Below are 21,303 nucleotides of genomic sequence, written 5' to 3'. Positions count from 1 at the left end.
ATTCTCTAGTATGTTTAAACGCTGGTTCCCCCAGCTCTCAGCACCATTCCAGGCCCACCTCCTCCCAGTAGCTTAGCTCCTCCCCACTCTCCCCCACAGCTCCTCTCTCCTTAGAAGGGTGATAGCTGCTACTTATACTGTGTGGTATGATGATGATGGCTGAGCCGCTTTGCCTGCCTCGGTGTGTTCTGGGGATACCATCAATTAAGCTGCTCTGCCAAAGTGTGCTACGAGGTCAACCTGTTGTCAGAGTTACAGGGTTACAATTTGTGCCCCAAGTCAGGTCTGGCCATCTGCCCTCAACAGTCACTTAAAAGAGCCAAATTTGGTGCACATGATGGCACACACCTTTAATCCCACTCTAGGGAGGCAGAGGCACATGGATCTCTGTGAGTTTGAGGCCAGCCTGGTCCACAAAACAAGCTCCAGGTCAGCCAGGGCTATAGAGTATGACCCTGTCTCAAAACAAAAACAAACGGGGGGGGGGGGATGGCAGAAACCAGAAAAAGATTTATTTGATGTGGCCATATTGGAAGAGGGACAGAAACACTAAGAACCCCCAAGTTCATCTAAATCTTCCAGAACAAGATTGAAGTTTAAACACAGGGCCATCTAAGCAGTCTCAGCAAAGTGTGGACCCACCCACTGCTGACGCTTCCCTGTGTGTTTTGACCTGTAGGGCAGTGTGGTGAGTTGTTAGAACAGTGGAATCTGTTTCTGACAGACAAGCCCCTCCACTCTGGCTGATGCCTTTTCTTCTCCCAGCATGAGACTGCTGGGGAAGTCCTACTTCTTCCAACAGTCTGATAGTCAGACCGACAGACACAAGTGAATCTTTGGAAGAGGATCTTGGCGGGAGCCCCACCCACAGCATGTGAGGGACAAACAGCCAAGTGGACAGAGCTTAGGCAGGAAGTTTTATTGGGGGGAGGGAAAGTAATGGGGAAAGAAAAGGGAGAGAGGTGAGAGAGAAAGAGGAAGAGACAGAGACAGACATCTATCTGCCTGCCTCTTCAGAGGAGCAGGGAGAAAGAGAAAGTGGGACTGGGCGGAGCTTATCTCTTAAAGGGGCCTTTTGTGCCTGTGTAGTGATGCAGCAGCCATAGGATCCTGGGCTGACCTGGGTACTGCCTGAGTGCATCCTGCGAGGTGACAGAGGGCAGGCCGGCATAGTGCCTAAATCCTAACACTATTAGGTTACAAACCCACAATCCCAAATGGACTCATCACAGTCTTCTAGGAAACGAACTTCTAAATGATTTGAAAAGTCTCACACCTGGAAATCTGAGCACCCTAGAGGCCAGTGCAGCAGCAGCATGCCCTGTGTTGAGGCTAGCCTGGGCTGTGAGTCAGATTGTTTCAAATAAGCAAACAGGCAAGTAAAGAAAAGCTTTTAGACCTGGATTTTTCCAGACCACTGCTTCCAGAACTGTGCATTCGCTCCAGGTAAGTTCATCATTTGCTGATCACTTGGATCAGCTCATAGAGACCAGCCCTTGAATTTTTGATAGTATATCCTCAACCCTCTATTTAAACTTTGATCTCATTTCAGAAACCCAAAGATTGAACGTGGGGAGGTCCCCTGAATCTATCTGTCCTTCTTCCCAATGTGTCCACATTGAGTTAGTCTTCTTTTTCTGCGGCTCTTTTTGTTTGTTTTTCCAGACAGGGTCTCTCTGTGTAGACCCGGCTGTCCCATAACTCACTCTGTTGATGAGGCTTACCTCAAACTCAAAAGAGATCTACCTGCCTCTGCCTCCCAAGTGGTGGGATTAAAGGCATGCGCCATCACCACCTGGCTACTTTGGCCTTTTAATTGGCTTACTGAAGATGGATAAACAGATCCAAGTTGGGGCACAAATTGTGACCCCCAACGTTTGATAATACACAATAGAAACATTTAGTATACAATGCATAATGAGGAACTTGTTTTAGGAACTCCTGTGTTTTTACAAAGGGCAAATAGCAAGCCAACATATTTTCTTTTGGAAGCAAGGGAACAAATGCATTTCTAGTTGTTAGGAGAATTTTCATGAATATATGCCTCAGTTTCCATGGTAATATAACCTGACAGCAGGCCTAGAGAGATGGCTCAGGGTTTAAGATCACTGCCTGCTCTTCCAGAAGATTCCCAATGTCCACATGGCAGCTGTGTTGTGTAGTAGTTTCCTTCCAGGTTGAAACATTCTATACCTCAGAGTTAAGACAAAGAGTAGACAACTCAAAATAACTTCAGGAAGTCCCTAAAACTGACTAGATTCACCCCCAAGAGTAAATAGTAAAGACAAGCCAAGGTGCAAAGAAGCAGAGACCAGTGGAACTGCCTAGAAGAGGTTCAGACCAACGTAGGCACCTGGAAAGGACACTCTGCAATCTGCTGAGCAGCCCGCAGGCTCTGCACTGTGCTCCAGGTTCCTAGCTTTGTAAGCTGACACTCATGTTGAGTGGGCTTTGGTGAACAGCTAGCTGTTCTTGAGTAATTTCTACTGCTGTAAGAAACCTCTTGCCCATATTACTGTAAGTAATATGGCAACCAGTAATACTCATTAGTTCACTAAGTTGAACTTTGGTGGTATCTATACTTTTTCTGTCATGGGCTCCCTATCTGGGGTGAGTAGACAAGTGTGTGTTGCCTCCTCCCAGGAAAAGTCTGTCATGCAACAGGTTCATAACCACTTGTAACTATAGGTGCAGAAGAGCTGATGGCTGTAGTGAGTCTTTCTGTCCTGCTACCCAGCTCCCAAATCATGACTTATTAATTATGAAAGCTTGGCCTTAGCATTGTTCCCAATTGGTCTTATACCTTAAATTAACCCTTACTTTTTAATCTACATTCTTTTATGTGGCTTGGTTACCTTTAATCTGTACTCCCCATCCTGTTTCCTCTCTGTCTGGCTTTCAGTTCCCCCTTTTCTTCCCAGTATACTGTATGACTGAAAATCTTGACTAGTTATTGACCTTCAACTTTTTATTAAACTGGAATGAAGCATCTTCACAGTGTACAAAAAGATCATTCCACAACATTTTCCCCCTTTTGTCTAAATAATAAAGACATGTGTAATAAGAACAAATATCAGGAAAGAATTACATTCACAATGTTTAGTTCATTTGTATTTGGCAATTTTGGAGAAAATACTTTATTATTTATCTTATCTTGATGAGTCCAAAGTTCTGATCCTAGTTTATCTTCTATCTTAACTAAGGAAAACTATGACTATCTAATCTTCAACTCCATCAAAGATTCCAGGAGGATACACTATTATCTTAGTAAACAGGAAGTGCAGAACAACACAATTTCCAAAACTAAAAGAAACAACAGATACATCTGACTGCCTGGAAAGTCACCCAAGGTTCTTCTGCAATAGCGATCTTTAGCCTAAGGGTCTAGAATATCTGACAGACTTTTCTGTGAAGTAGGAAATTTTGAAGGACTGTCTTACCTTGTCTTGGTAAAGTTTGGCAGTCACTTTTCTTTGTGTACTGCTGGTCCAGTTTGGACAGCATACTGTCAGTAGTTGAGGCAAGGACAGTTTCTTGCCCAAATGGCTAGCTTTTTCCATAAAGAAAGCAAACTCCATATGGAGGTTCTTTGATGACTACCATCCTTGTTTTGAAGTAAATTGGTGCTGTCATTAAAAGCCTTATGTTATTAAAACATTTTAAGTGCCATATTCTTCAAGTGTTTGAAGGGTTTGGAGATCACCTATCTACCTAAAATATATCTCTGTATGACCTTGAAAACATACTTGACTGGAAGTTTGATGGTTATAGATGACTATTAACATGTATTTATTATCCTAAATAGCTTTCAAAAACTAAAATTTCACATAACGTTTTTTTTAAGCTGCATAGTTGCAATACCTTAAACAACAGTAGAAACATATACAGTATAACAAAAAATAACCTTAAATTTGTATTAATATACAAATATACCAATGTAAAATATACCAATGTAAAAGATTTGAGACTAGTGATTGTTTACAAGTACACTCAGCAGGTACAAGTGCACCCTTTTATCCCATCATTTCTATACTGTATCCCCCCTTTTTCCTTCAGAAAGAGATCCTTGAATCTAAGTTCTTTGTTTAGCTTTTTTCCTGACTGTGAGCAATATCAACTTGTAAAACCCCCCCCCAATGATGACAAACATTTATAATCCACTGAAATGACCAAAAGCCATCCACCCCACCTCTTGGAAATGTGGGTATTATATTCTCTAGATTTCTTCCTATTGTCTGGGGGTGCTAAAATCTTTAGAAGACTCTGGGAAAATTGGAATAATGGTAAAGTCCTGGGATTATTTAATTGTATTATTTGTAGTCCAGTCTCTTGGTAATGGGTAAAGTGCAAGGTTTATCTGAAGTCCTGGCTGGAATAGTCTGTGAGGCTGGACCATCTCAGCCAGCAGCCTTGAAGCTGTTCTGGATGCAGAACTCTGAGAAAACTGCAACAGGGGCACTCTGAGAGGCCAGATCTCCTAGGCTATCTGTTTTTACTGATGTCTGGTTTCCTTGTTCTGCAAACATATAAAATTTCAGAGGTAACATACGTATATGCATTAATACAAGTATGGAATATGTGGTGTGCACAAGTCAGTTAAAGATGATTTTTTTGTTTTGTTTTATGTTTGAGCAGGTAAAGGGAATCTACAACTTTTTAAGTCCATTTGGACTATGTAACCAAATTGTAATATAAATCTCTACCCACCCATATGAAAGGATGACATGTAATAATAAGTCAAGAGGGCTCTGTAGCTAACAAGATTTATCACATCTCATCTTGTCTTAGGGCTGTTCTCATGTCAAGGATCAGTTTACAGGTCACCTGTCCTGTAGTCTTTTTTGGCTTCCTTCCTGATATCTGTAGCCAGATACTCAGGAGGTCTTCCCCAGTAAAATCTTATCTCTATTAATCTGGAAGGAAACCACAGCCTTTTGTTCTTCTCCCTTAATGCAACATTGTCCAACTTCCACTTTGAAGTTAAGACATTTTTAACTTATATAGGTTGGTTTAATTTAGCAGTTTCTATAATCCAATGTCTCTTAGCAGCTATCATTTGTTCACCAGCAATCAAAAAATTCAGACAACACAATAACATAAAGAACACAGAGTCCCTGTATATTTCCCATCTCTATGTGGCTTATATTTTTTATTACTTCACTTTTCCTTTAAACATTTTATTACTTATAAATTATTTACTTATTTTTATGACTATCTATATCCTTTTTCTTTCTTTCTTTTTTCTCTTAAGCCTAAGCACATTGTTAAACACACTGTAACCTATTTAGAGTTGTTTTCCATCTGAACCTGCTTCACTGCCTATCTGTAATCTTTTCTTTCTGTATGAGCAAAATCTTAAACTGCCCTGCAGCTTAGTTCATGGTGCACTGGTGGCTAAAGCTGGTAGCTGCTGGGAGATGTGTCTCTGAACCTCGGCTTTCATGTGAGACTCCGTTTTTGTGTGTTTAGAACCTTTTTCTAAAGATCTCTCAGGTCTTATGATACGTGGCCCCACATTGGACACTATTTGTAGTGAGTCTTTATGTCCTGCCAGCCAGCTCCCAAATCATGACATGGAGACTTACTATTAATTATGAAAGTTCAGCCTTAGCTTAGCATTGTTCCTAACTAGTTCTTATAACTTAAATTAACCTTTATCTTTTAATCTACTTTCTTTGATGTGGTTTGGTTACCTTTGAGCTGTATCCCCCATCCTGCTTCCTTCCTTCCGGCTGGCAGCTCCCCCTTCTTCCCAGAGTTCTGTGTGCTTGAAAATCCTGCCTAGCTATTGGCTATTCAGCTTTTTAATAAACCAATCAGGATGACACACTTCACAGTGTACAAAAAGATTATTCCACAACAGATGCTCTCAAGCAGAAATTCTGATGGTCTCTGCAGGCACTAGGCACACACAGTATGGTGCCTGAATATATGGTGTACAGACATACATTCAGGCAAAACCCACTTATATATAATTCCAACAAAAGTAACGTAGGGGAGAACGGGTTATTTTAGCTCACAAGTCCAGATTGCAGTCCACCGGGTAACAGCAGGGAAGTCAGGAACACAAAGCAGCTGGTCACACACACAGTAAAGAGCAGAGAGAGGATGAGCACAGGCATGCCAGAGCTCAGCTCGGTTTTTCACCTCTTCCTCAGTTCAGGATCTAAAGCCCAGAGAATGGTACTGCCCACAGTAGGCAGGTCTTCCCACATCAATCAACGTAATGAAGACAAACTCAAAGACAGCTGACAATCTGGAGACTCCCCAGGAGAGGCTAGCCCATGTCAAGTTGGCATGAAGACCAACCACCACAGCCTGACAGTGTCTCAGTGATGATCTGCACATCTAAGAGTAGCCAGGAAGGGAGTTAACAAAGGCCACAGTTCCCCATTTTTGGAAAGGAATAGAAACCAAAATTGTATTTCAGACATTAGTAAGGGGAGGGGGTTAAAAAAAAGGGGGGTTGGAGAAAATAGATTAGAATGAAACGAAAACAATAAACCTTCCAGCTGGGTGGTGGTGGCACACACCTTTGATCCTAGCACTTGAGAGGCACAGGTAGGAAGATCTGGGTGAGTTTAAGACCAGCCTGGTCTACCGAGCAGGACAGCCAGGGCTGCACAGAGAAACCCTGTCTTGAAAAGCAAAACAAAAGAAACAACCCCCCCCACCCCCGCCACCCCAAAAAAAAAAGATTAAAAATGAATAAATAAATAAACCTTTATCCTGGGCTTGTAAGTTCCCCTAAAACAAGGCACGTGTTGAGAGGGAGCAGTTCCACTGTTTGGGGATGCCTTCCTATACCCAACAATAAAGTAGATAGTTTTTCCCTTTTCTAAAGAATGGACAGGTTACATTTCTCAAAACTATCAGTAATTTAATTCTAATTGTAAAATTCAAGGGAACATGGTTAGACGAGACTAAATAAAACCAAACAAACCTATATTTCAAGTTCTGACAACACAGAGGGTGGCTGGGACAATCGTGCAGGTCACTTCTGTAAACCCGAAGAGCGCAGACATCTGAGCAGCCTGGCCACAGATGGATGCTCTTCTCCTTGCTGCCTTTGAGCAACACCACACCCTGGTTTCACACCTTAACATGGCACCTCCGTCAGTCATGAGAAAGGAGAGTGCTAATTTCAGCTCCTCAGAGTCCAGGGCAATGGTTTCTGGAATTTTCCTTGAACCCACACTCGGTGCATTGCCACTTGTTTTTTCCTGTTAACTTGCAAGCGGTGATCAACCAGATTTTGCTTTTCTTGTAATCCGGCCTCACAGAACATGTGGTGGATTTCCCCTTTAAGACAAAAGTGGCAGGGGGGAGGGGAGGTAAGGACCAATGCCACCAGGGGAGGATTGTTCATCCAAGTTTCATTTATACCAAGAAGCACTACACAGCTAGGTGAAGAAAGCCCACAAAACCAAGTGGAGCTCTTTTATCTTCCCCACACATTGCGAGTTTAAACACACTGACAGGGCCAGCACCGGCAGGGTAGATTATCTGAGCCGAGCTAGGGCTAAGGCTTTCCAGACTTTGAAATCCGCCTCCTTCATGAGCCTTTGTTTTACAACCCAAGATTACATATTATAAAAGGCTCTATCAAGTTTGGGGGAACCCTTGGATGCTGGATTCACTCAGTGCTGTCAGAAATACTGGTATAAAACAAGGAATTCACCAGTGAGAACTAATTTTCTTTAGACTTACAAAAATAAAATTCTTTCCTATGGCTGTGGCATATTAGGATTTTTTTTTCCATATCCAGGCTAACAACATCTCCAAAATTACAGCCTGCACTTTTCCTCTAGTAAGAGTGAAACAAGTGGCTCTTTAAAAGTGATTTTAACTGGAAGAAGATTAAACGGCAAAGGCTATTTACACGCTTTTATGTGGTACTGCTACAAGCACCAGGGCATGAAGACATCGGCTGTCTAATCACTGCCGAGGCTTTGCTTTGCGCTCGGTGGAGCGTCTCCCTGCGAACGATCACTTGAGGAGGGTTTTCTCAGCTCATCATTTACCTTAGGTAATAGATCAGCATACCTTTTGTAAAGAAATAAGCTCTGGTACCATCTCCTCGGACATAAAAATTTTCAGATAAACAACGCCCTAAAGAAAATAATAGTAAAAAGGAAGAACGTGATAGTTTCTTGAAAAACAAGATAAATCAAAATAATTTGACATGACATATTTTTTATATTCTCAAAAACACATTAAAACAACTTAAAATTCAATATACTATTAGCTTTAAAATTTTTTATCTTTATTTTTAATTATGTATATATGTGTCTGTGCGTAGGTATATGCACATGCGGGTGGGTGCCTGATGATGTCAGAAGAGGGTGTCAGAGCCCCTGGAGTTGGAGCTACATGTGGTTGTGAGCTGCTTGGTGTGAGTGCTGGTAACCAAACTCTCATCTTCTTCAAGAGAACTTAACCATTGAACCCCTCCCCCAGCCCCTACTACCTTTTTTAAATCGAAGCTGAGCATTATCATATCTTCCATGATCCCGAAACAATAGCATTCCTCCAGGCTTCAGCAACCTGGACAGTCGGCAGACCACAGCTTGCATCCTAGGAAAACAAAGTAAGATAACCTGTGTGGAAAGGTTTTATATGCTAGAGTCAACCTTCCTGGAGACAAAATAAGATCTAAATAAGCCAAAGAAATCATACATGTAACAAAGACAAACAAGCAAACAACCCAAAACAAACAACTCACAAAAGCATTTTGTATCTGAAGGAACCAAATTCAGAAGTCTAAGTGTTTCAAGAACTGAATTCAGCCAGGAGCTTCAGAGCTTGATATCCCATGTCATAGCTGAATTGCAAACCACAAACCTGTAATCCCAGACTTTGAGGCTACAGTAGGAGGATCATGGGTTCCACACCAATCAAAGCCTTGGTTACATAGTAAGACCCTGTCTCAAACAAACCAAACAGACAACTCACCCACCTGTCTCCACTTATATTTCTGCCACTAAATACAGCAGGAGACAAAGGTAAAGACACTCCATTTTCTGAAAAATAACACAATATGCCAGAGCCACCCCAAATTAACCAGTTAAACAGGTCATCTTTCCTCCACGTTAGTTCATTTCTTTCCTTACTTCTTTCCTTCCTTCCTTCCTTCTTCCCTCCCTCCCTCCCTCTTTTTTTTGTGTGTGTACATGTATGGTACATATGATTATGCATATACAAGTTCACATATATGTGTAAGCACACAGCTGACATCATGCAGGATCTCTCATGGAACCTAGTTTCTGCTAGTCTAACGAGCCATCTTGCTCCCAGGTCTGCCTCCTGAATGCCAGGATTGCAGGCAGCATCCATGCGTGTTTGGGTTTTTCACCTGAATTCTTGGAATTGAACTGGGATCCTCAGTTATGCACAGCAGGCACTTCACCTTCGGAGCCATCTCAACTCCTGACTTCTTCAATTAGTTGAAAGATACCCTCGTCCATCTCGACAGAGAGATTATTTTTCTTTTCTTTCACTATCCTATCCATTGCTCATCAAGTTTTTTCCCTCCTCCTCCTTCTCCCCTCTGCTGTTTCCTGTTTCCCATTGGCAGTTCCTTGGGAAAGACAATTACCCCCCAAGTTCAGAAACAAAATCATTTCCTATTATACTACATACCTTCTTGTTAGTTCTCCATGGATGTTACCAATGAGTTGTCTGACTTCAAACAATGGTCCTGGCAAATCACCTCATTGCAAAAAGAGTTTCATGATTTTAATCTAGAGGGCAAAGTTTTATTTCATAGAGGCTTCTCAGGATGAATCCTTCCTGTGGTGTTTCTCCCAAATAAACACGACAGCACAGTGGCCTCTGTGGCCTGTGCAGGCCTTTATGTACATGGTTTCCTCTCAAAGAAAAAGAACTCTTTTTTCTTTATTCTTGTTTTTTGTTTGTTTGTTTTGTTTTGTTTTTGACTGTAGTCACTTCCCAATTCCCAGCTCAATACCAGAAGGCTCTGGCTTTATTCTTTATTCCCCATCCTGTTTCTGTAGTGTGCAATCAAATACGACTCCTAAAATAAACCCTGATGTAGTATCTTGGGTTCTGTGTTCACGGCCTATGTTCTGTGGCCAGAAAGACTCAGGTCTTCTATCTATGCTGAGTAATGGGCATTAGCTGTCCGCAGAGCTCCAGGGAAGAGGACTCATGAAGCCCACAGGGAGTGGCAATGAGGGTACAGAACTATTTGCCACTGCTTGCTATGGGAAGAAAGGGAAATGGCAGCTTACAACACAAGTCTTTGTTGTCTCTTTTTTGTTTATTTGACTTTGGCTTTTAAGATAGGGACTTACACCACAGCCCAAGGTGGCCAGGAACTCATGAAGACCAGGCTGGCCTTGAACTTGCATAAGTCCTCCTGACTCTGCCTTCTGAGTGCTGGTGTTAAGAAGTGAGCCACCACACCAGCTCTGCCTCTACTTTATTTAAGACAATTAAAGGTGTTGAGACTTTCTTATTCTGCAAAGATGAGGTTAGCTCATACAATTTATAAATTCCTTTAATTTAGAACAACATTCATGGCTGCCAAGATGATTCAGCAGGTAAAAGTACCTGCCACAAAAGCCTGGCAACTTGAGTTGGATCCCTGGGACCCATAAAAGCATGAAAAGAGAGACGTGACACTCTAAAGTAGTCCTCTGGCCTCTACATACATGCTGTGGAACACACAGGACCATATACACTTGCACACACTCACGCATAATTTTAAAATCTTAAGAAACCACATTTAGTGGAATAGTGGGGTAGAACCCAGCTTTGGCCACATATAAAGAAAGCAGCCAGGCAGTGGTGGTGCACGCCTTCAATCCCAGCACTTGGAACCAGAGGCAGGTGGATCTTTAAGTTTGAGGCCAGCCTGGTCAGAATGAGTTCCAAGACAGCCAGGGCTATACATAGAAACCCTGCCTTGAAAAACAAGAAACAAAACAAAAATTAAAAAACAGAAAGAAATGAAAGTGTGTAGGGAGAAAATAAAAGTTTCTATAAAAATAAGTCTGAATAGGGGAGAAATATATGACAGAAAGAGATGCATGTTTCATGAAAGGCTCTTTTTAAAAACTGGAATATAAGCTGGGTACTCATGGTAACAACTTCCAAGCTACCAAGCTCCAGAAGGATGCTGGCCTGTAGCATGTGTGAGACCCCGAGTTCCATTCTCAGCACAAGGAAAAAAAAAAAAAAAAAAAAAAAAAGAAGGAAGCATAAATACATGAAGGGAAAAATTATATTTTTGTTCATTTTAGGTCATTTTCATGCTGTGCTTACATCCTTGGTCTCTGACAATGAATAAGAAAGCTAAACCTTAAAAACATACAATTTCAAGATAAATGTATTATGTACAGAGAAAAACATCTGGAATTATTAGTAAAATAAGAGTGAAATAAAAAATAAAACACTTCCCTATGCAGCCACTGTGTAAATGAATGGTCGTCAAACACCTGAGTGTGTACAGAGTACAGGAGCAGGTGGCTTCTCCTGTCATTCCATCTCCTCTCGGGCTCCTGGGAACCACGTAGGACCAAGCTGGGAATGAAGTAGAGAAGACAGGAACAAGGCCTCTGTCTTAGCTGCTTTCCCCTTTAACATGAATTCTAATCGGTATTAATAATAAAAACCCAGAGTCAGATACTGGGGAGGGGGGGGGGTGCTGAAAGATCAGAAAAGCAAAACAGGCAGCCACTAGAGAGTTCTTACCTCTACTGAATCCTTAGACCAAAGAGGTGATCCTGTCTCTATGAATCCTCAGACTGCTCTGAGCTCCTGTCTCCTCCCACCTTATATTCCTCTTTCTATCCAGCCATATCCCTTCCTGTCTCCACCTCCTTAGTGCTGGGCTTAAAGACATGCCAATCCAAGTGCTGGGATTCACCTTTGTGTGAGCTCTGTTTCTCTTAGGCTGGATCAATTTCATGTAGCTTAGGGTGGCCTTGAACTTACAGAGATCCATCTGCCTCTGTCTCCTGAGTGCTGGAATTAAAGGTGTGAGCCACCACTGCCTGGCTTCTATGGCTGACTAGTGTGGCTAGCTTTGCACTCTGACCTTCAGGCAAGCTTTATGTGTTAGATCATAAACAAAATATCACCACATTCCTTGCTGCTGTGATAACATACTTTGACAGGAGCAACTTCAGAGAGAAAGGGTCTGCTTTGGTTCACAGTTAAGGTTTCAGACTACCATGGTGGGGGCTTTGAGGAGTCAGGAGCTTGAAGCAGATGGTCACACCCCATCCAGTCACAAAGCAGGGAACCATGAGTGCAGGACAGTTTTAGCTTGCTTTCTCCATCTTGTATATCCAGAATCTCTCGCCCAGGGCATGGCCCCACCCACATTAAGAAAGGCTGTCCCATGCCAATTAATGTACTCAAGATTTAATTTCCACAGGCCTATCTCCCAGTCAATTTTAGATTCTGTCAAGTTTACAATTGGTATTAATCATCAAGGCCCTTCTCCCTTCCTTCCTTCCTTCCTTCCTTCCTTTCTTTCTTCCTTCCTCTTCCCTTCCTTCCTTCCTTCCTTTGTTCCTTCCCTCCTCCTCCTCTTTTTTTTTTTTTTTTTTTTTTTTTTTTTTTTTTTTTTTAAAGACAAGGTCTCACTATCCTTGAGTGGTCTAGACTAGAATTCACACAGCTCTACCAGCCTCATCCAAGTGCTATGCTAAGCCCTTTGTATATTTTGTGCACTTCAGCTGATTACTGTCCTTACCTGGCCCTAGACAGAGTAAGAGGAAAGGAAAAAGATAAAAACAGACAAACAATAGAAACTCTCATTTGCTGACTCCTCATGCTTTTATTTACACTATGTATCTTACATTTTCTTTTACTTCAATGACCAGAAAGACAGTCAGCTTCCTCCTGTGGCCTGTTTCAAGGTGGGGTTTCACTGTGTTGTCCAGGTTGGTCTCAAACACCTGGGGCTCCAGGGCCTTGTGTTTTAACTGCCCAAATAGCTAGGACCACAGGTGTCCACCACTACACCCAGCTCATCCACCTTATTTTAGGTCATTTCCACATAGAAAAAAAAAGTTGTATTGACACAATACTCCTGAATTTATTTTATAATAAACAGAGTGAGTATTCTATTATAAAGGTAATCATCCTATGATATGTTTCCCCTTCTTACTAATATTCAAGTCAAATCATGATAAAATACATTATCTGAACCAATTTCAAATAGTCTTTCTGCAGTCTTCTTTGGAATCTATGCATTTCCTGTTTTAAGTACCAAATAGGAACTCTTGCTCTTTATCCCTTACATTATCCTTTTAACTATTCATGTACAGAAGCAAAACACAGAGTCGACATTTTACTATTCTGCAGCAGTGTCGACAGATGAACACATTATCAGAAAAGAAATGCATTGTGGAAATGAAGGGGAGGAAGGGGCTTGATGGAACCTAATCTATGCATCAGATTTAAATATAACTTCTTTTGATTAATTTGGGAATCACATTTTCCCTCACTAAGTAGTAAAGTGCTCAGCTTTGGATGGAAACTAAAAAGCCAGCAAAGACCCTAGCAACTTAGCATGAGAGGACTCAGGTTTCTGTGGGAAAGGATTACTCTATCAAACAAAAGGAAATCTCATGCAGACCTGTACCTTCTTTTACAGGGGGTGGGGGATGAGAAATCTCACAAAAGCACAAGTCCTGTGGGTGTGCATGGTGGAACATGCCTGTAATCTCAACAGTGGGGAAGTTGAGGCAGGAGGGCCACTGGGGGTTTGAGGTCAGTCTGGGCTGGAAAGAGAGTTCAAGGTCAGCACCGGCTATACAGTGAGACTCAAAAAATAAATAAAAAATGAAAACCAACATCATGTAAATGTAAGAACCTAAGTCATACTTAAGGAAGAGCACATGCCCGACATGCATAAGATCCTAAAGTTAATACACACACACACACACACACACACACACACACACACACACACACACACACCACACTCATCCAAATCAACCATAGCTCTCGATCCACCTTAGACCCTACTTTGTCAAATCACTACAGCCACAATTCCTCAGCAAGTTTCTTTAAAATACAAGTTCGAAACCACACAGACTACAGCCCACCTCTCCTCAAACGCTCAAGAAGACACTAAATCAAAGATGTTTGTTTCTGATCACCTAGTACACTCTCCCTCCTGGGAGTCGATTAAGCTGTTCTGCATCTGTAATTTCCTTGAAGTGCTGTCACTTTTAATAGGTATGTGTCTTGCCAGAATATGCTCTCTTCATTCTGACAGTGACAGAAAGCTCGCTAAGGAAGCATTTGACCAGTTTCTCTCTTAAAAGTGTGAAGAAAGGAGAAACTGCATGTTAAACATAGTGGAGTTCACTAAATAATAAATTCTGGGATTGTCATTTTTGCTTTGACAGTTCTAAAAACCACGACTGATAAAGAAGCTTTACACATTAGTGTTGCCCTCTCGTCTTCATTTACCTGTCAGGGTGGATAGAAGAGAGCACAAAGACAAGGAGAATGGCATCCAGGATCCCATCCGGAAAAGGGTAGGCTGAGCCGTCATCGCACACATCATGAATAAAGGCACAACAGTAGGCCTCACTGTAGGACGCATGTGACTGTCATGATGAAGGAATAAAAAGCAGGAGGTAGCAGACTATTAGAGGTTTCTTTTCCTTTCCTTATAATTTTTTTTTTAAAGGTTTTTAAGAAACCCTTTCTTGGATCGTTGAGAGGGCCTGGTTGATAAAGGTGCTTGCTCTCAGGACCCACATGGTGGAAGGGGAGAGCTGCACCCCCAAACTGTTCTCTCATTTCCACACAAGCCCCCTGGCATGTATATTCCCTTCCCACAAAATAAACAAGTGTAATAAAAATTAGCATTTTCTTTCTCTCACGCATCTTTCCTGTGAACAAACTTCATTTCTAGTTCAGTACTCTGTTAACTGATTTCAAGCTATCCTAAAATAAAAAACAAAAACAAAGCCATAGAGTTGGTGGCACACACCTTTAATCTTAGTACTTGGGAGGCAGAGGCAGGCAGATCTTGGTGAGTTTGAGACTCACCTAATCTACAAACTGTGTTCCAGGACAGCTAGAGCTACACTGAGGAATCAAAGACAAACAGACCCTTACATTAAAAAAATAAAATAAAATTATGTGTATGAGTGTTTTGCCTGCATGTATGCCTGTGGCTGTTACCTGCAGAGGCCAGAAAAGGATATCGGATCTTCTGAGAATGGAGTTACAGTGTGGGTGCTGGGGACTGAACTTGGGCCCTTTGGAAGAGCAACAAGTGCTCTTAACCGCTGAGCCATCTCTCCAGCCCAAAATTAGACCTTTTAAATTTATTTATATATTTATTCTACATGTATGGGGATTTCACTCTGTATATGTCTGTGCATCATGTGCCTGCCTGATGCTCACACAGTTGAGAAGCAGGTGTCAGACCTCTTGGAACTGGGGTAAAAGACAATTGTGAGCCCCATATGGGTGCTGTGGATGAAATCCAGGTCCTTTGGAAGAACAATCAGTATTCTTAACTGCTAAGCTAATCTCTTCAGGCATCTTAATTTAGAACTTTCAAAGCCTCTATTTATTCATTTACTTATTCTGGGGGGGGGGGGTGTTTTGTTTTGCTTTTTAAGGCTCTGGCTTTGAACTTAGCAGAGATCTACCTGCCTCTGCCTCCCAAGTGCTGGGATTAAAGATGTGTGCCACCACTACCCCGCTCTCTCTTTACTTTTAATTTATGTGTGCATTCATTTGTGCATTCATATGTGTGTTTAAGTGTTTGTGGACATGTGTGTGCTTGTGTCCCTGTGTGTGTGTGTAGGTCAGCGATACTTTTCAGTTGCCCCCTACCTTGTGTTTTGAGGCAGTGATTTGTCTAGGTTGGCTGGCCAGAAGCCCCAGGGTCTTCCTGTCTCTGGCTCCTCAATGCTGGAATGACAGGCACACACCCCCATGCCAGTTTTTTAACCCAGGTTTTCCTGCTTTGTATGATGAGCACTCTCCTGGTGGTCATCTCCTCAGTCCATGCCTCTTTAAAGACTTATAAAGCATACCTTTACAAGCTCCACGGCTTCGGGGGCGAAATCACAGCAATAAAGAAAGGATCCTGGAATGTTCCTATGCAAATGGAAAAGGCATTTAAATCCAGAGGCAGACATGTTCAAACTAGAGAAGGTGTGACAAGCACTTATCACTACAGGGTAACATTGAAACTCCTGTCCTGTGCTGAAGGAGCACCTGCCTATGTCTTACTCCGTGTTCATATGGAAATTTCTAAGCCCACCCTCCCATCTTATCATCCCCCCCCCCAATGCCTACCGTGCATAGCTCTGCCTTTTCCCTAAAACACTGTGCCCCTCATTCCTCCTTTACTTGCAACTTGTTAGGCCTGAACCTTTCCAGACAGGTGCTCTGACGTTCTAACAGGACAGAAGGCACATATAACTTTATAATGGCAATAAATGCAATTTCTAAAACAGAATCAAACTCTAACACACTAATTCTTGGGTATCTTTTCAAGTTATCGTCAAGCATTTATTGAACCTAATATATACACCAAACATTAGAATATGAAGTAGGAAATGAAGTTATCTAATTCAACTACTTAGACTGTGGGTTTAGGAGCCAAGCAGACCTGTATAGGAATCCTGGATTTGCTACTTCTTTATGAATTTAACTTTTCTGAAAATCAGTTTCAGGAAATTATTATTATTATTTTACACAGGAATGCTCACCCATGTGAAAATCTTGACTAATTTTAATTGGCCTCCAAACTTAAACATATTCTATTTGGCCTTTATTTGAAATCCAGAAATGATGGCTGGACTCTGCATTGTTCATGGACAGGCAGATACTACAAATTCTGTATGGTGGTATGAAACAATCTTTATATCATGCTGCTTAGAAAAGATCTAGATTGCTGAAAACAGGTATGTCTGTAGGTGTAAGCATGGGTCTGGCTTTTGTGGACTGTGTATTTGGGGATATGGCTGGTTTCATACAACTTTCGAAGGGACCAGCATCCCAAAGTGTCTAAGTCTTGAAAGTTTTATAGGGACAGGTTGGGATTGCTAACTGAGAATCAGCATGGCACAGGGACTTACGGGTAGGAATCGTATGCCAGGAATAAGAAGTACATTGGTCTAAAGAGTCCAATATAACAGAATATACCAGAGGTCTGAAGCACAGATTAAGCCTCTTAATTCAAGAGACATTTCAGGCAAGGTGGACTTCTAAGTAAATAAGGAATATAAGCAAAACTATGAATTTAGCAGCCTGGACTTAGATTATACTGTTAAAGGCTGCTTGCTGATAAATACTATAATTCACATATAATTAACTAGTCTATTATGTAGCACTAGGATTTGCATTTGACTTAAGATCTGTCCAAACAAGTAGAAGTATAGTGAGTGGGACTTGACTGTGAAACGTTAACCAGTACTAAATCAAAGTAAACGATCACAGCACTTGGTTTTGTTTTGTTTTTCATTTGTCTCCTATAAAAACGATGCTCTGCTAGGCAATGGGGCACCTGGCTCTACTTCCAGCAGGAGGGAGGCCAAGGTAAGAAGAGTCAAACAGTGTTCAAGGCCATCTGGGCCACAGAGTGAATGAGCCTCTGTCTCAAAAAAAGAAAAGAAGAAATACATAAATACATCTTAGTACTTTATACTAGCATATACTTTGTAATCTCTCAAGAAACCTGGATCACTGTGACCTGTGAGCTACTGAGTGCTGTATGCCTATGAAACGTGCTCAGTTAGCACTCAGATGCATGTGAGTGTGTGTGTGTGTGTGTGTGTGTGTGTGTGTGTGAGAGAGAGAGAGAGAGAGAGAGAGAGAGAGAGAGAGAGAACGAGATCTGTGGCTAATGATGAAAGGCCTCTGGAACCAGGCTGCCCCATGCCTAACATTTGGATCCACTGTTACTAAGTGATGTATCTGGGGATGGTTTCTTAATCTGCCTGTAACTCTGTTTCTCCATCTTTAAGTAGAGATAAGTGTGATGTTAAGGTGGTTGTGAGGGCTGAATGGATCCACATGGTAAGGTTTCTAAAAGACTCATGGCTCAGAAAACAAGCACTCAATAGATGCCAGCCATTATTATAGTGGCTGCTGCTATTATTATTATCATTTTAAGGAAGGTTGCTTCTGCCTCCCAGGAACTTAAAACTCAGATGGCCCTCTAAAAATATCTATATAATTCAGAATGCCCTTCTGGACTCTTGCCCAGCTGACACATATGAAAGGCCTGCCATCTACCTTTGAGTAGTGACAGAACACCTATTGGACCCAGAAGAGTCTAGCAGCTAAAGGAAAACATGTGCCATGTGTCCTATCAAGGTGACAGCCTGACCTCTGAGATGGATTTCTGACTGCATCAGCATCCCAAGCTGCAGCCTTGTGACCACCCCATGACCTTCCAAGCCTTTCGTAAAGTCAGCTGACTGCCTTGGCTCTTCTCCCAGTAACTGGTGTGCACGTCACTGCCACCACCACCACACCAGCAGACAGTCTTTGAGAAAGAAATGATCCTTGGAGAATGATCTGACCCTTCAATTCCAATGGTCTAATTATGGTGAAACATTCTCAAAGTGTAACACATTAATCCTGGGGGTGGGGCGCTTAATTCTCCCTTTGGAAGGCTGGTCGCTGTTGGCTTTTAAAGATCAGTCATTTCCCCAGGTTATTAAGCACACCTGTAATCCCAGTAATGGAGGATGAAGACAGAAAAATCTCGTTTGAGGCTAGCCTGATGTTTAAAGTAAAACTTTCTTGGATGAGGAGGATGAGGAGGGGGGAAAAAAAGGAAAATGGGGGGGGGGAAGAAAAGAACGGGAAGGGGTGCAGAAGAGGGAGGGACTTAGAACTTTCCATTCCAGGCATGGTGGTACATGCCTTTAATCCTAGCACTCAGGAGGCAGAGGCAAGCCTTGTCTACAGAGCAAAACAGCTAGGGCTATGCAGAGAGAGCCTGTCTCAAAAGACAAAGAAACAAAAACAAAAACAAACAGAGAGGGGGGGGGAGAGAGAGAGGAAGAAAAGAGTAGTGAAAGTCTAACTAACTAATACAAAACTAATAATCAATACCTGTTAAGCTCTTGCTATATAATACTGTTAGACTACTTGCGATATACAAAATAGAGACTCAAGAAATTTAAGAACGGCATGCTTAGTAATAGCTTGAGAACAGGCATAGGGTAGCAAGACCACCAGCCAGTGTGGGGTCATTAGGGTGAAAGGACCTGGTCATGTGATATAGGAGGATAGAAAACTTCATCATGGAAGCCGGAAAAGGGGAGACAAGACAATAAAGTATGGTCATCACCCTTCACTAGCACCTACCATGCCCTGCACCAGAAGCTGCCAGTAGATAATGTTAGGAAAGCACTGTCTGTTACACTGGGTGTACGAAAGCATCAATGAATAGCCTGATGTTTTGGAGATGCATCCTGAATCCAGAAGTGGCATGATATCTGGCATTATGCAAATAATTATTGAATCATGGTGGTGGGTTTATGGAAATTCATTGTACTGCTCTTTGCCTTCCCAAATGCTTTTACGTAGTTGTAATTGAAAGCTAAAGAGATCATATTGTTGAGTTAAAAAACATACATGCAGAATGGACATTGCACAGCAGCTATGTTAGAGTGATGGGGATGCCTCACCTCCTCCTGATAAAAGTTCTCTGAAATGTGCTTATGTTGATATTAGCGGGAAAATGACGTGAACGGCATTGTGCGAACTTAAAGAATTGGAGAGATCAGGTAACTGGAGGTAAAAGGTATAGAGGATTTTGTAAGGGGTGGCTTCATCACAGAAACACTAAAACACCAAGGTGAGACCGGAGGACGTCAGTGTTATCCTTATCTAGTTTTACCTTCCATCTATTTCTACTTTCTGCTTGTGCTCAGGGCTACCACTCAGGATAACTTTGAGTGGAGGCACAATGATCTGCCGTGCAAAGGGTGCGTGTGTGTTACCATATGATGAGGAGTGAGGTGTGTGCTGCAATCCTAACTCTCTGTGTAAGGTGCCATCTGGTACCCAGGAAGAGCACACTATGTCTGATGCTGAGCAAAGCACAGCTTGGTGGAAGGATGGAATCTCTTGCTCTTTTCCCATTCTGTCTTCTACGTAAACACAAGTTTAAAAACTACTTCACACCCATGGCTGCAGAATGTTTTTTCAGAATGCTCTCCAGTTCAAGAGATGTTAGTCACTAAGAACATATCTTTTGAAACTTGCCTTAGTCATGGTTTATATGGGAATTCAGAACTCTTGGCATAGGCATGACAAGGTATTTCCAGAATTTTTCAACATTCCATAAATATATAAGATTTTGTACAGGAAAACACTTAAAACTCACTGCAAGGTGTTCAGGATTGGAAAAACACTATTTCCAGCACCACAGCCAACCTGAAATTGAGAATAAACAAATGTGAATGCATTACATTTCACTCCCAATATTGGATTTTCTATTTAAAAAATAAGTGATTGCTAGATTTCTGGGTATGGCAGAACTTGTGAAACTCAAAGGCCAGAAGAAACAAATCACAATAGTAACAATCAAAGTTTGGCTGTGGAAATCTTTCCAACCCACCAAAGCCCCTCTCCCAACTGAATTAATAAGTGTACAATGCACTGTAGATACCACAGAGCCAGAAAGCACTTGCAGGAGCTATGATAAAGGGCAGTACTCATAAACAGACAAGCAAAGGGAAGGAATGGACAGAGCACAAATAACATGTGACTTCTCAATGTCTGAAGAACCAGGAGGCGAAAAAAGTATAAACTGAAGCAGGGTAAGAGGGGTCTGGAGCTTCAGACCTGAGGCAAGAAGACTGGGCTACATAGAGTGAGTCAGTCTGAAGTCAGCCTGAGCAACTCAGGGAGAAAATGCCTCAAAATGGACTGGGTTGTAGAACTCTTGTCTATCACGTTCAAATCCTCATATGAGTGAGTGAGAGAGAAAAGGCTGATCTTGAACATGTATAATATTCTTGTTTCTGTTTCTTGAGGGTTGGGCTGCGGGCACACGTCCGCCTGTCTGGCTGTATTAGTATAGCTTCTCAGAAGCAATTTGGAAGTCTGTTTTAAGAGCTCTGAAAGTTTCCAAATATTATAAACTAGAAAATCTAACCCAAGATGGGAAAGGAAATGGAGGTAAAGTCTACACCCAAAGACACTTGCTGAGAAAACAATTAACGAACACCAGTGGTAAGACAGCAGGGAAGTAAAATTATGGTAACCTCACTTGCAGAAGACTGTGCAGCCATAAAAATGTTCAAAGAGAGTGGTTAAAGGCAG

General features: G+C 41.9%; 1 protein-coding gene across 1 annotated transcript in view; it reads right to left on the bottom strand.

Annotated features, from left to right (window-relative positions):
* Positions 1-6,960: 6,960 nt before the first annotated feature.
* The window catches only part of Mettl8 (methyltransferase 8, methylcytidine), a 50,900-nt gene continuing 36,557 nt past the window's right edge, over positions 6,961-21,303 (bottom strand). The window contains exons 4-9 of the mRNA XM_051184506.1: positions 20,363-20,412; positions 16,047-16,110; positions 14,458-14,597; positions 8,471-8,577; positions 8,047-8,112; positions 6,961-7,302 (exon numbers count right to left, since the gene is read on the bottom strand). Of these exons, the coding sequence (XP_051040463.1) occupies positions 7,145-7,302; positions 8,047-8,112; positions 8,471-8,577; positions 14,458-14,597; positions 16,047-16,110; positions 20,363-20,412 (585 nt within the window). The 3' untranslated portion in view covers positions 6,961-7,144. The remainder of the gene's footprint in view (positions 7,303-8,046; positions 8,113-8,470; positions 8,578-14,457; positions 14,598-16,046; positions 16,111-20,362; positions 20,413-21,303) is intronic.

This window comes from Phodopus roborovskii, unplaced genomic scaffold, assembly GCF_943737965.1.
Source record: "Phodopus roborovskii unplaced genomic scaffold, PHOROB, whole genome shotgun sequence".
NCBI lineage: Eukaryota > Metazoa > Chordata > Mammalia > Rodentia > Cricetidae > Phodopus > Phodopus roborovskii.
Note: the sequence above shows the minus strand (reverse complement) of the source record. Positions and strands in the feature narration are given on the sequence as shown.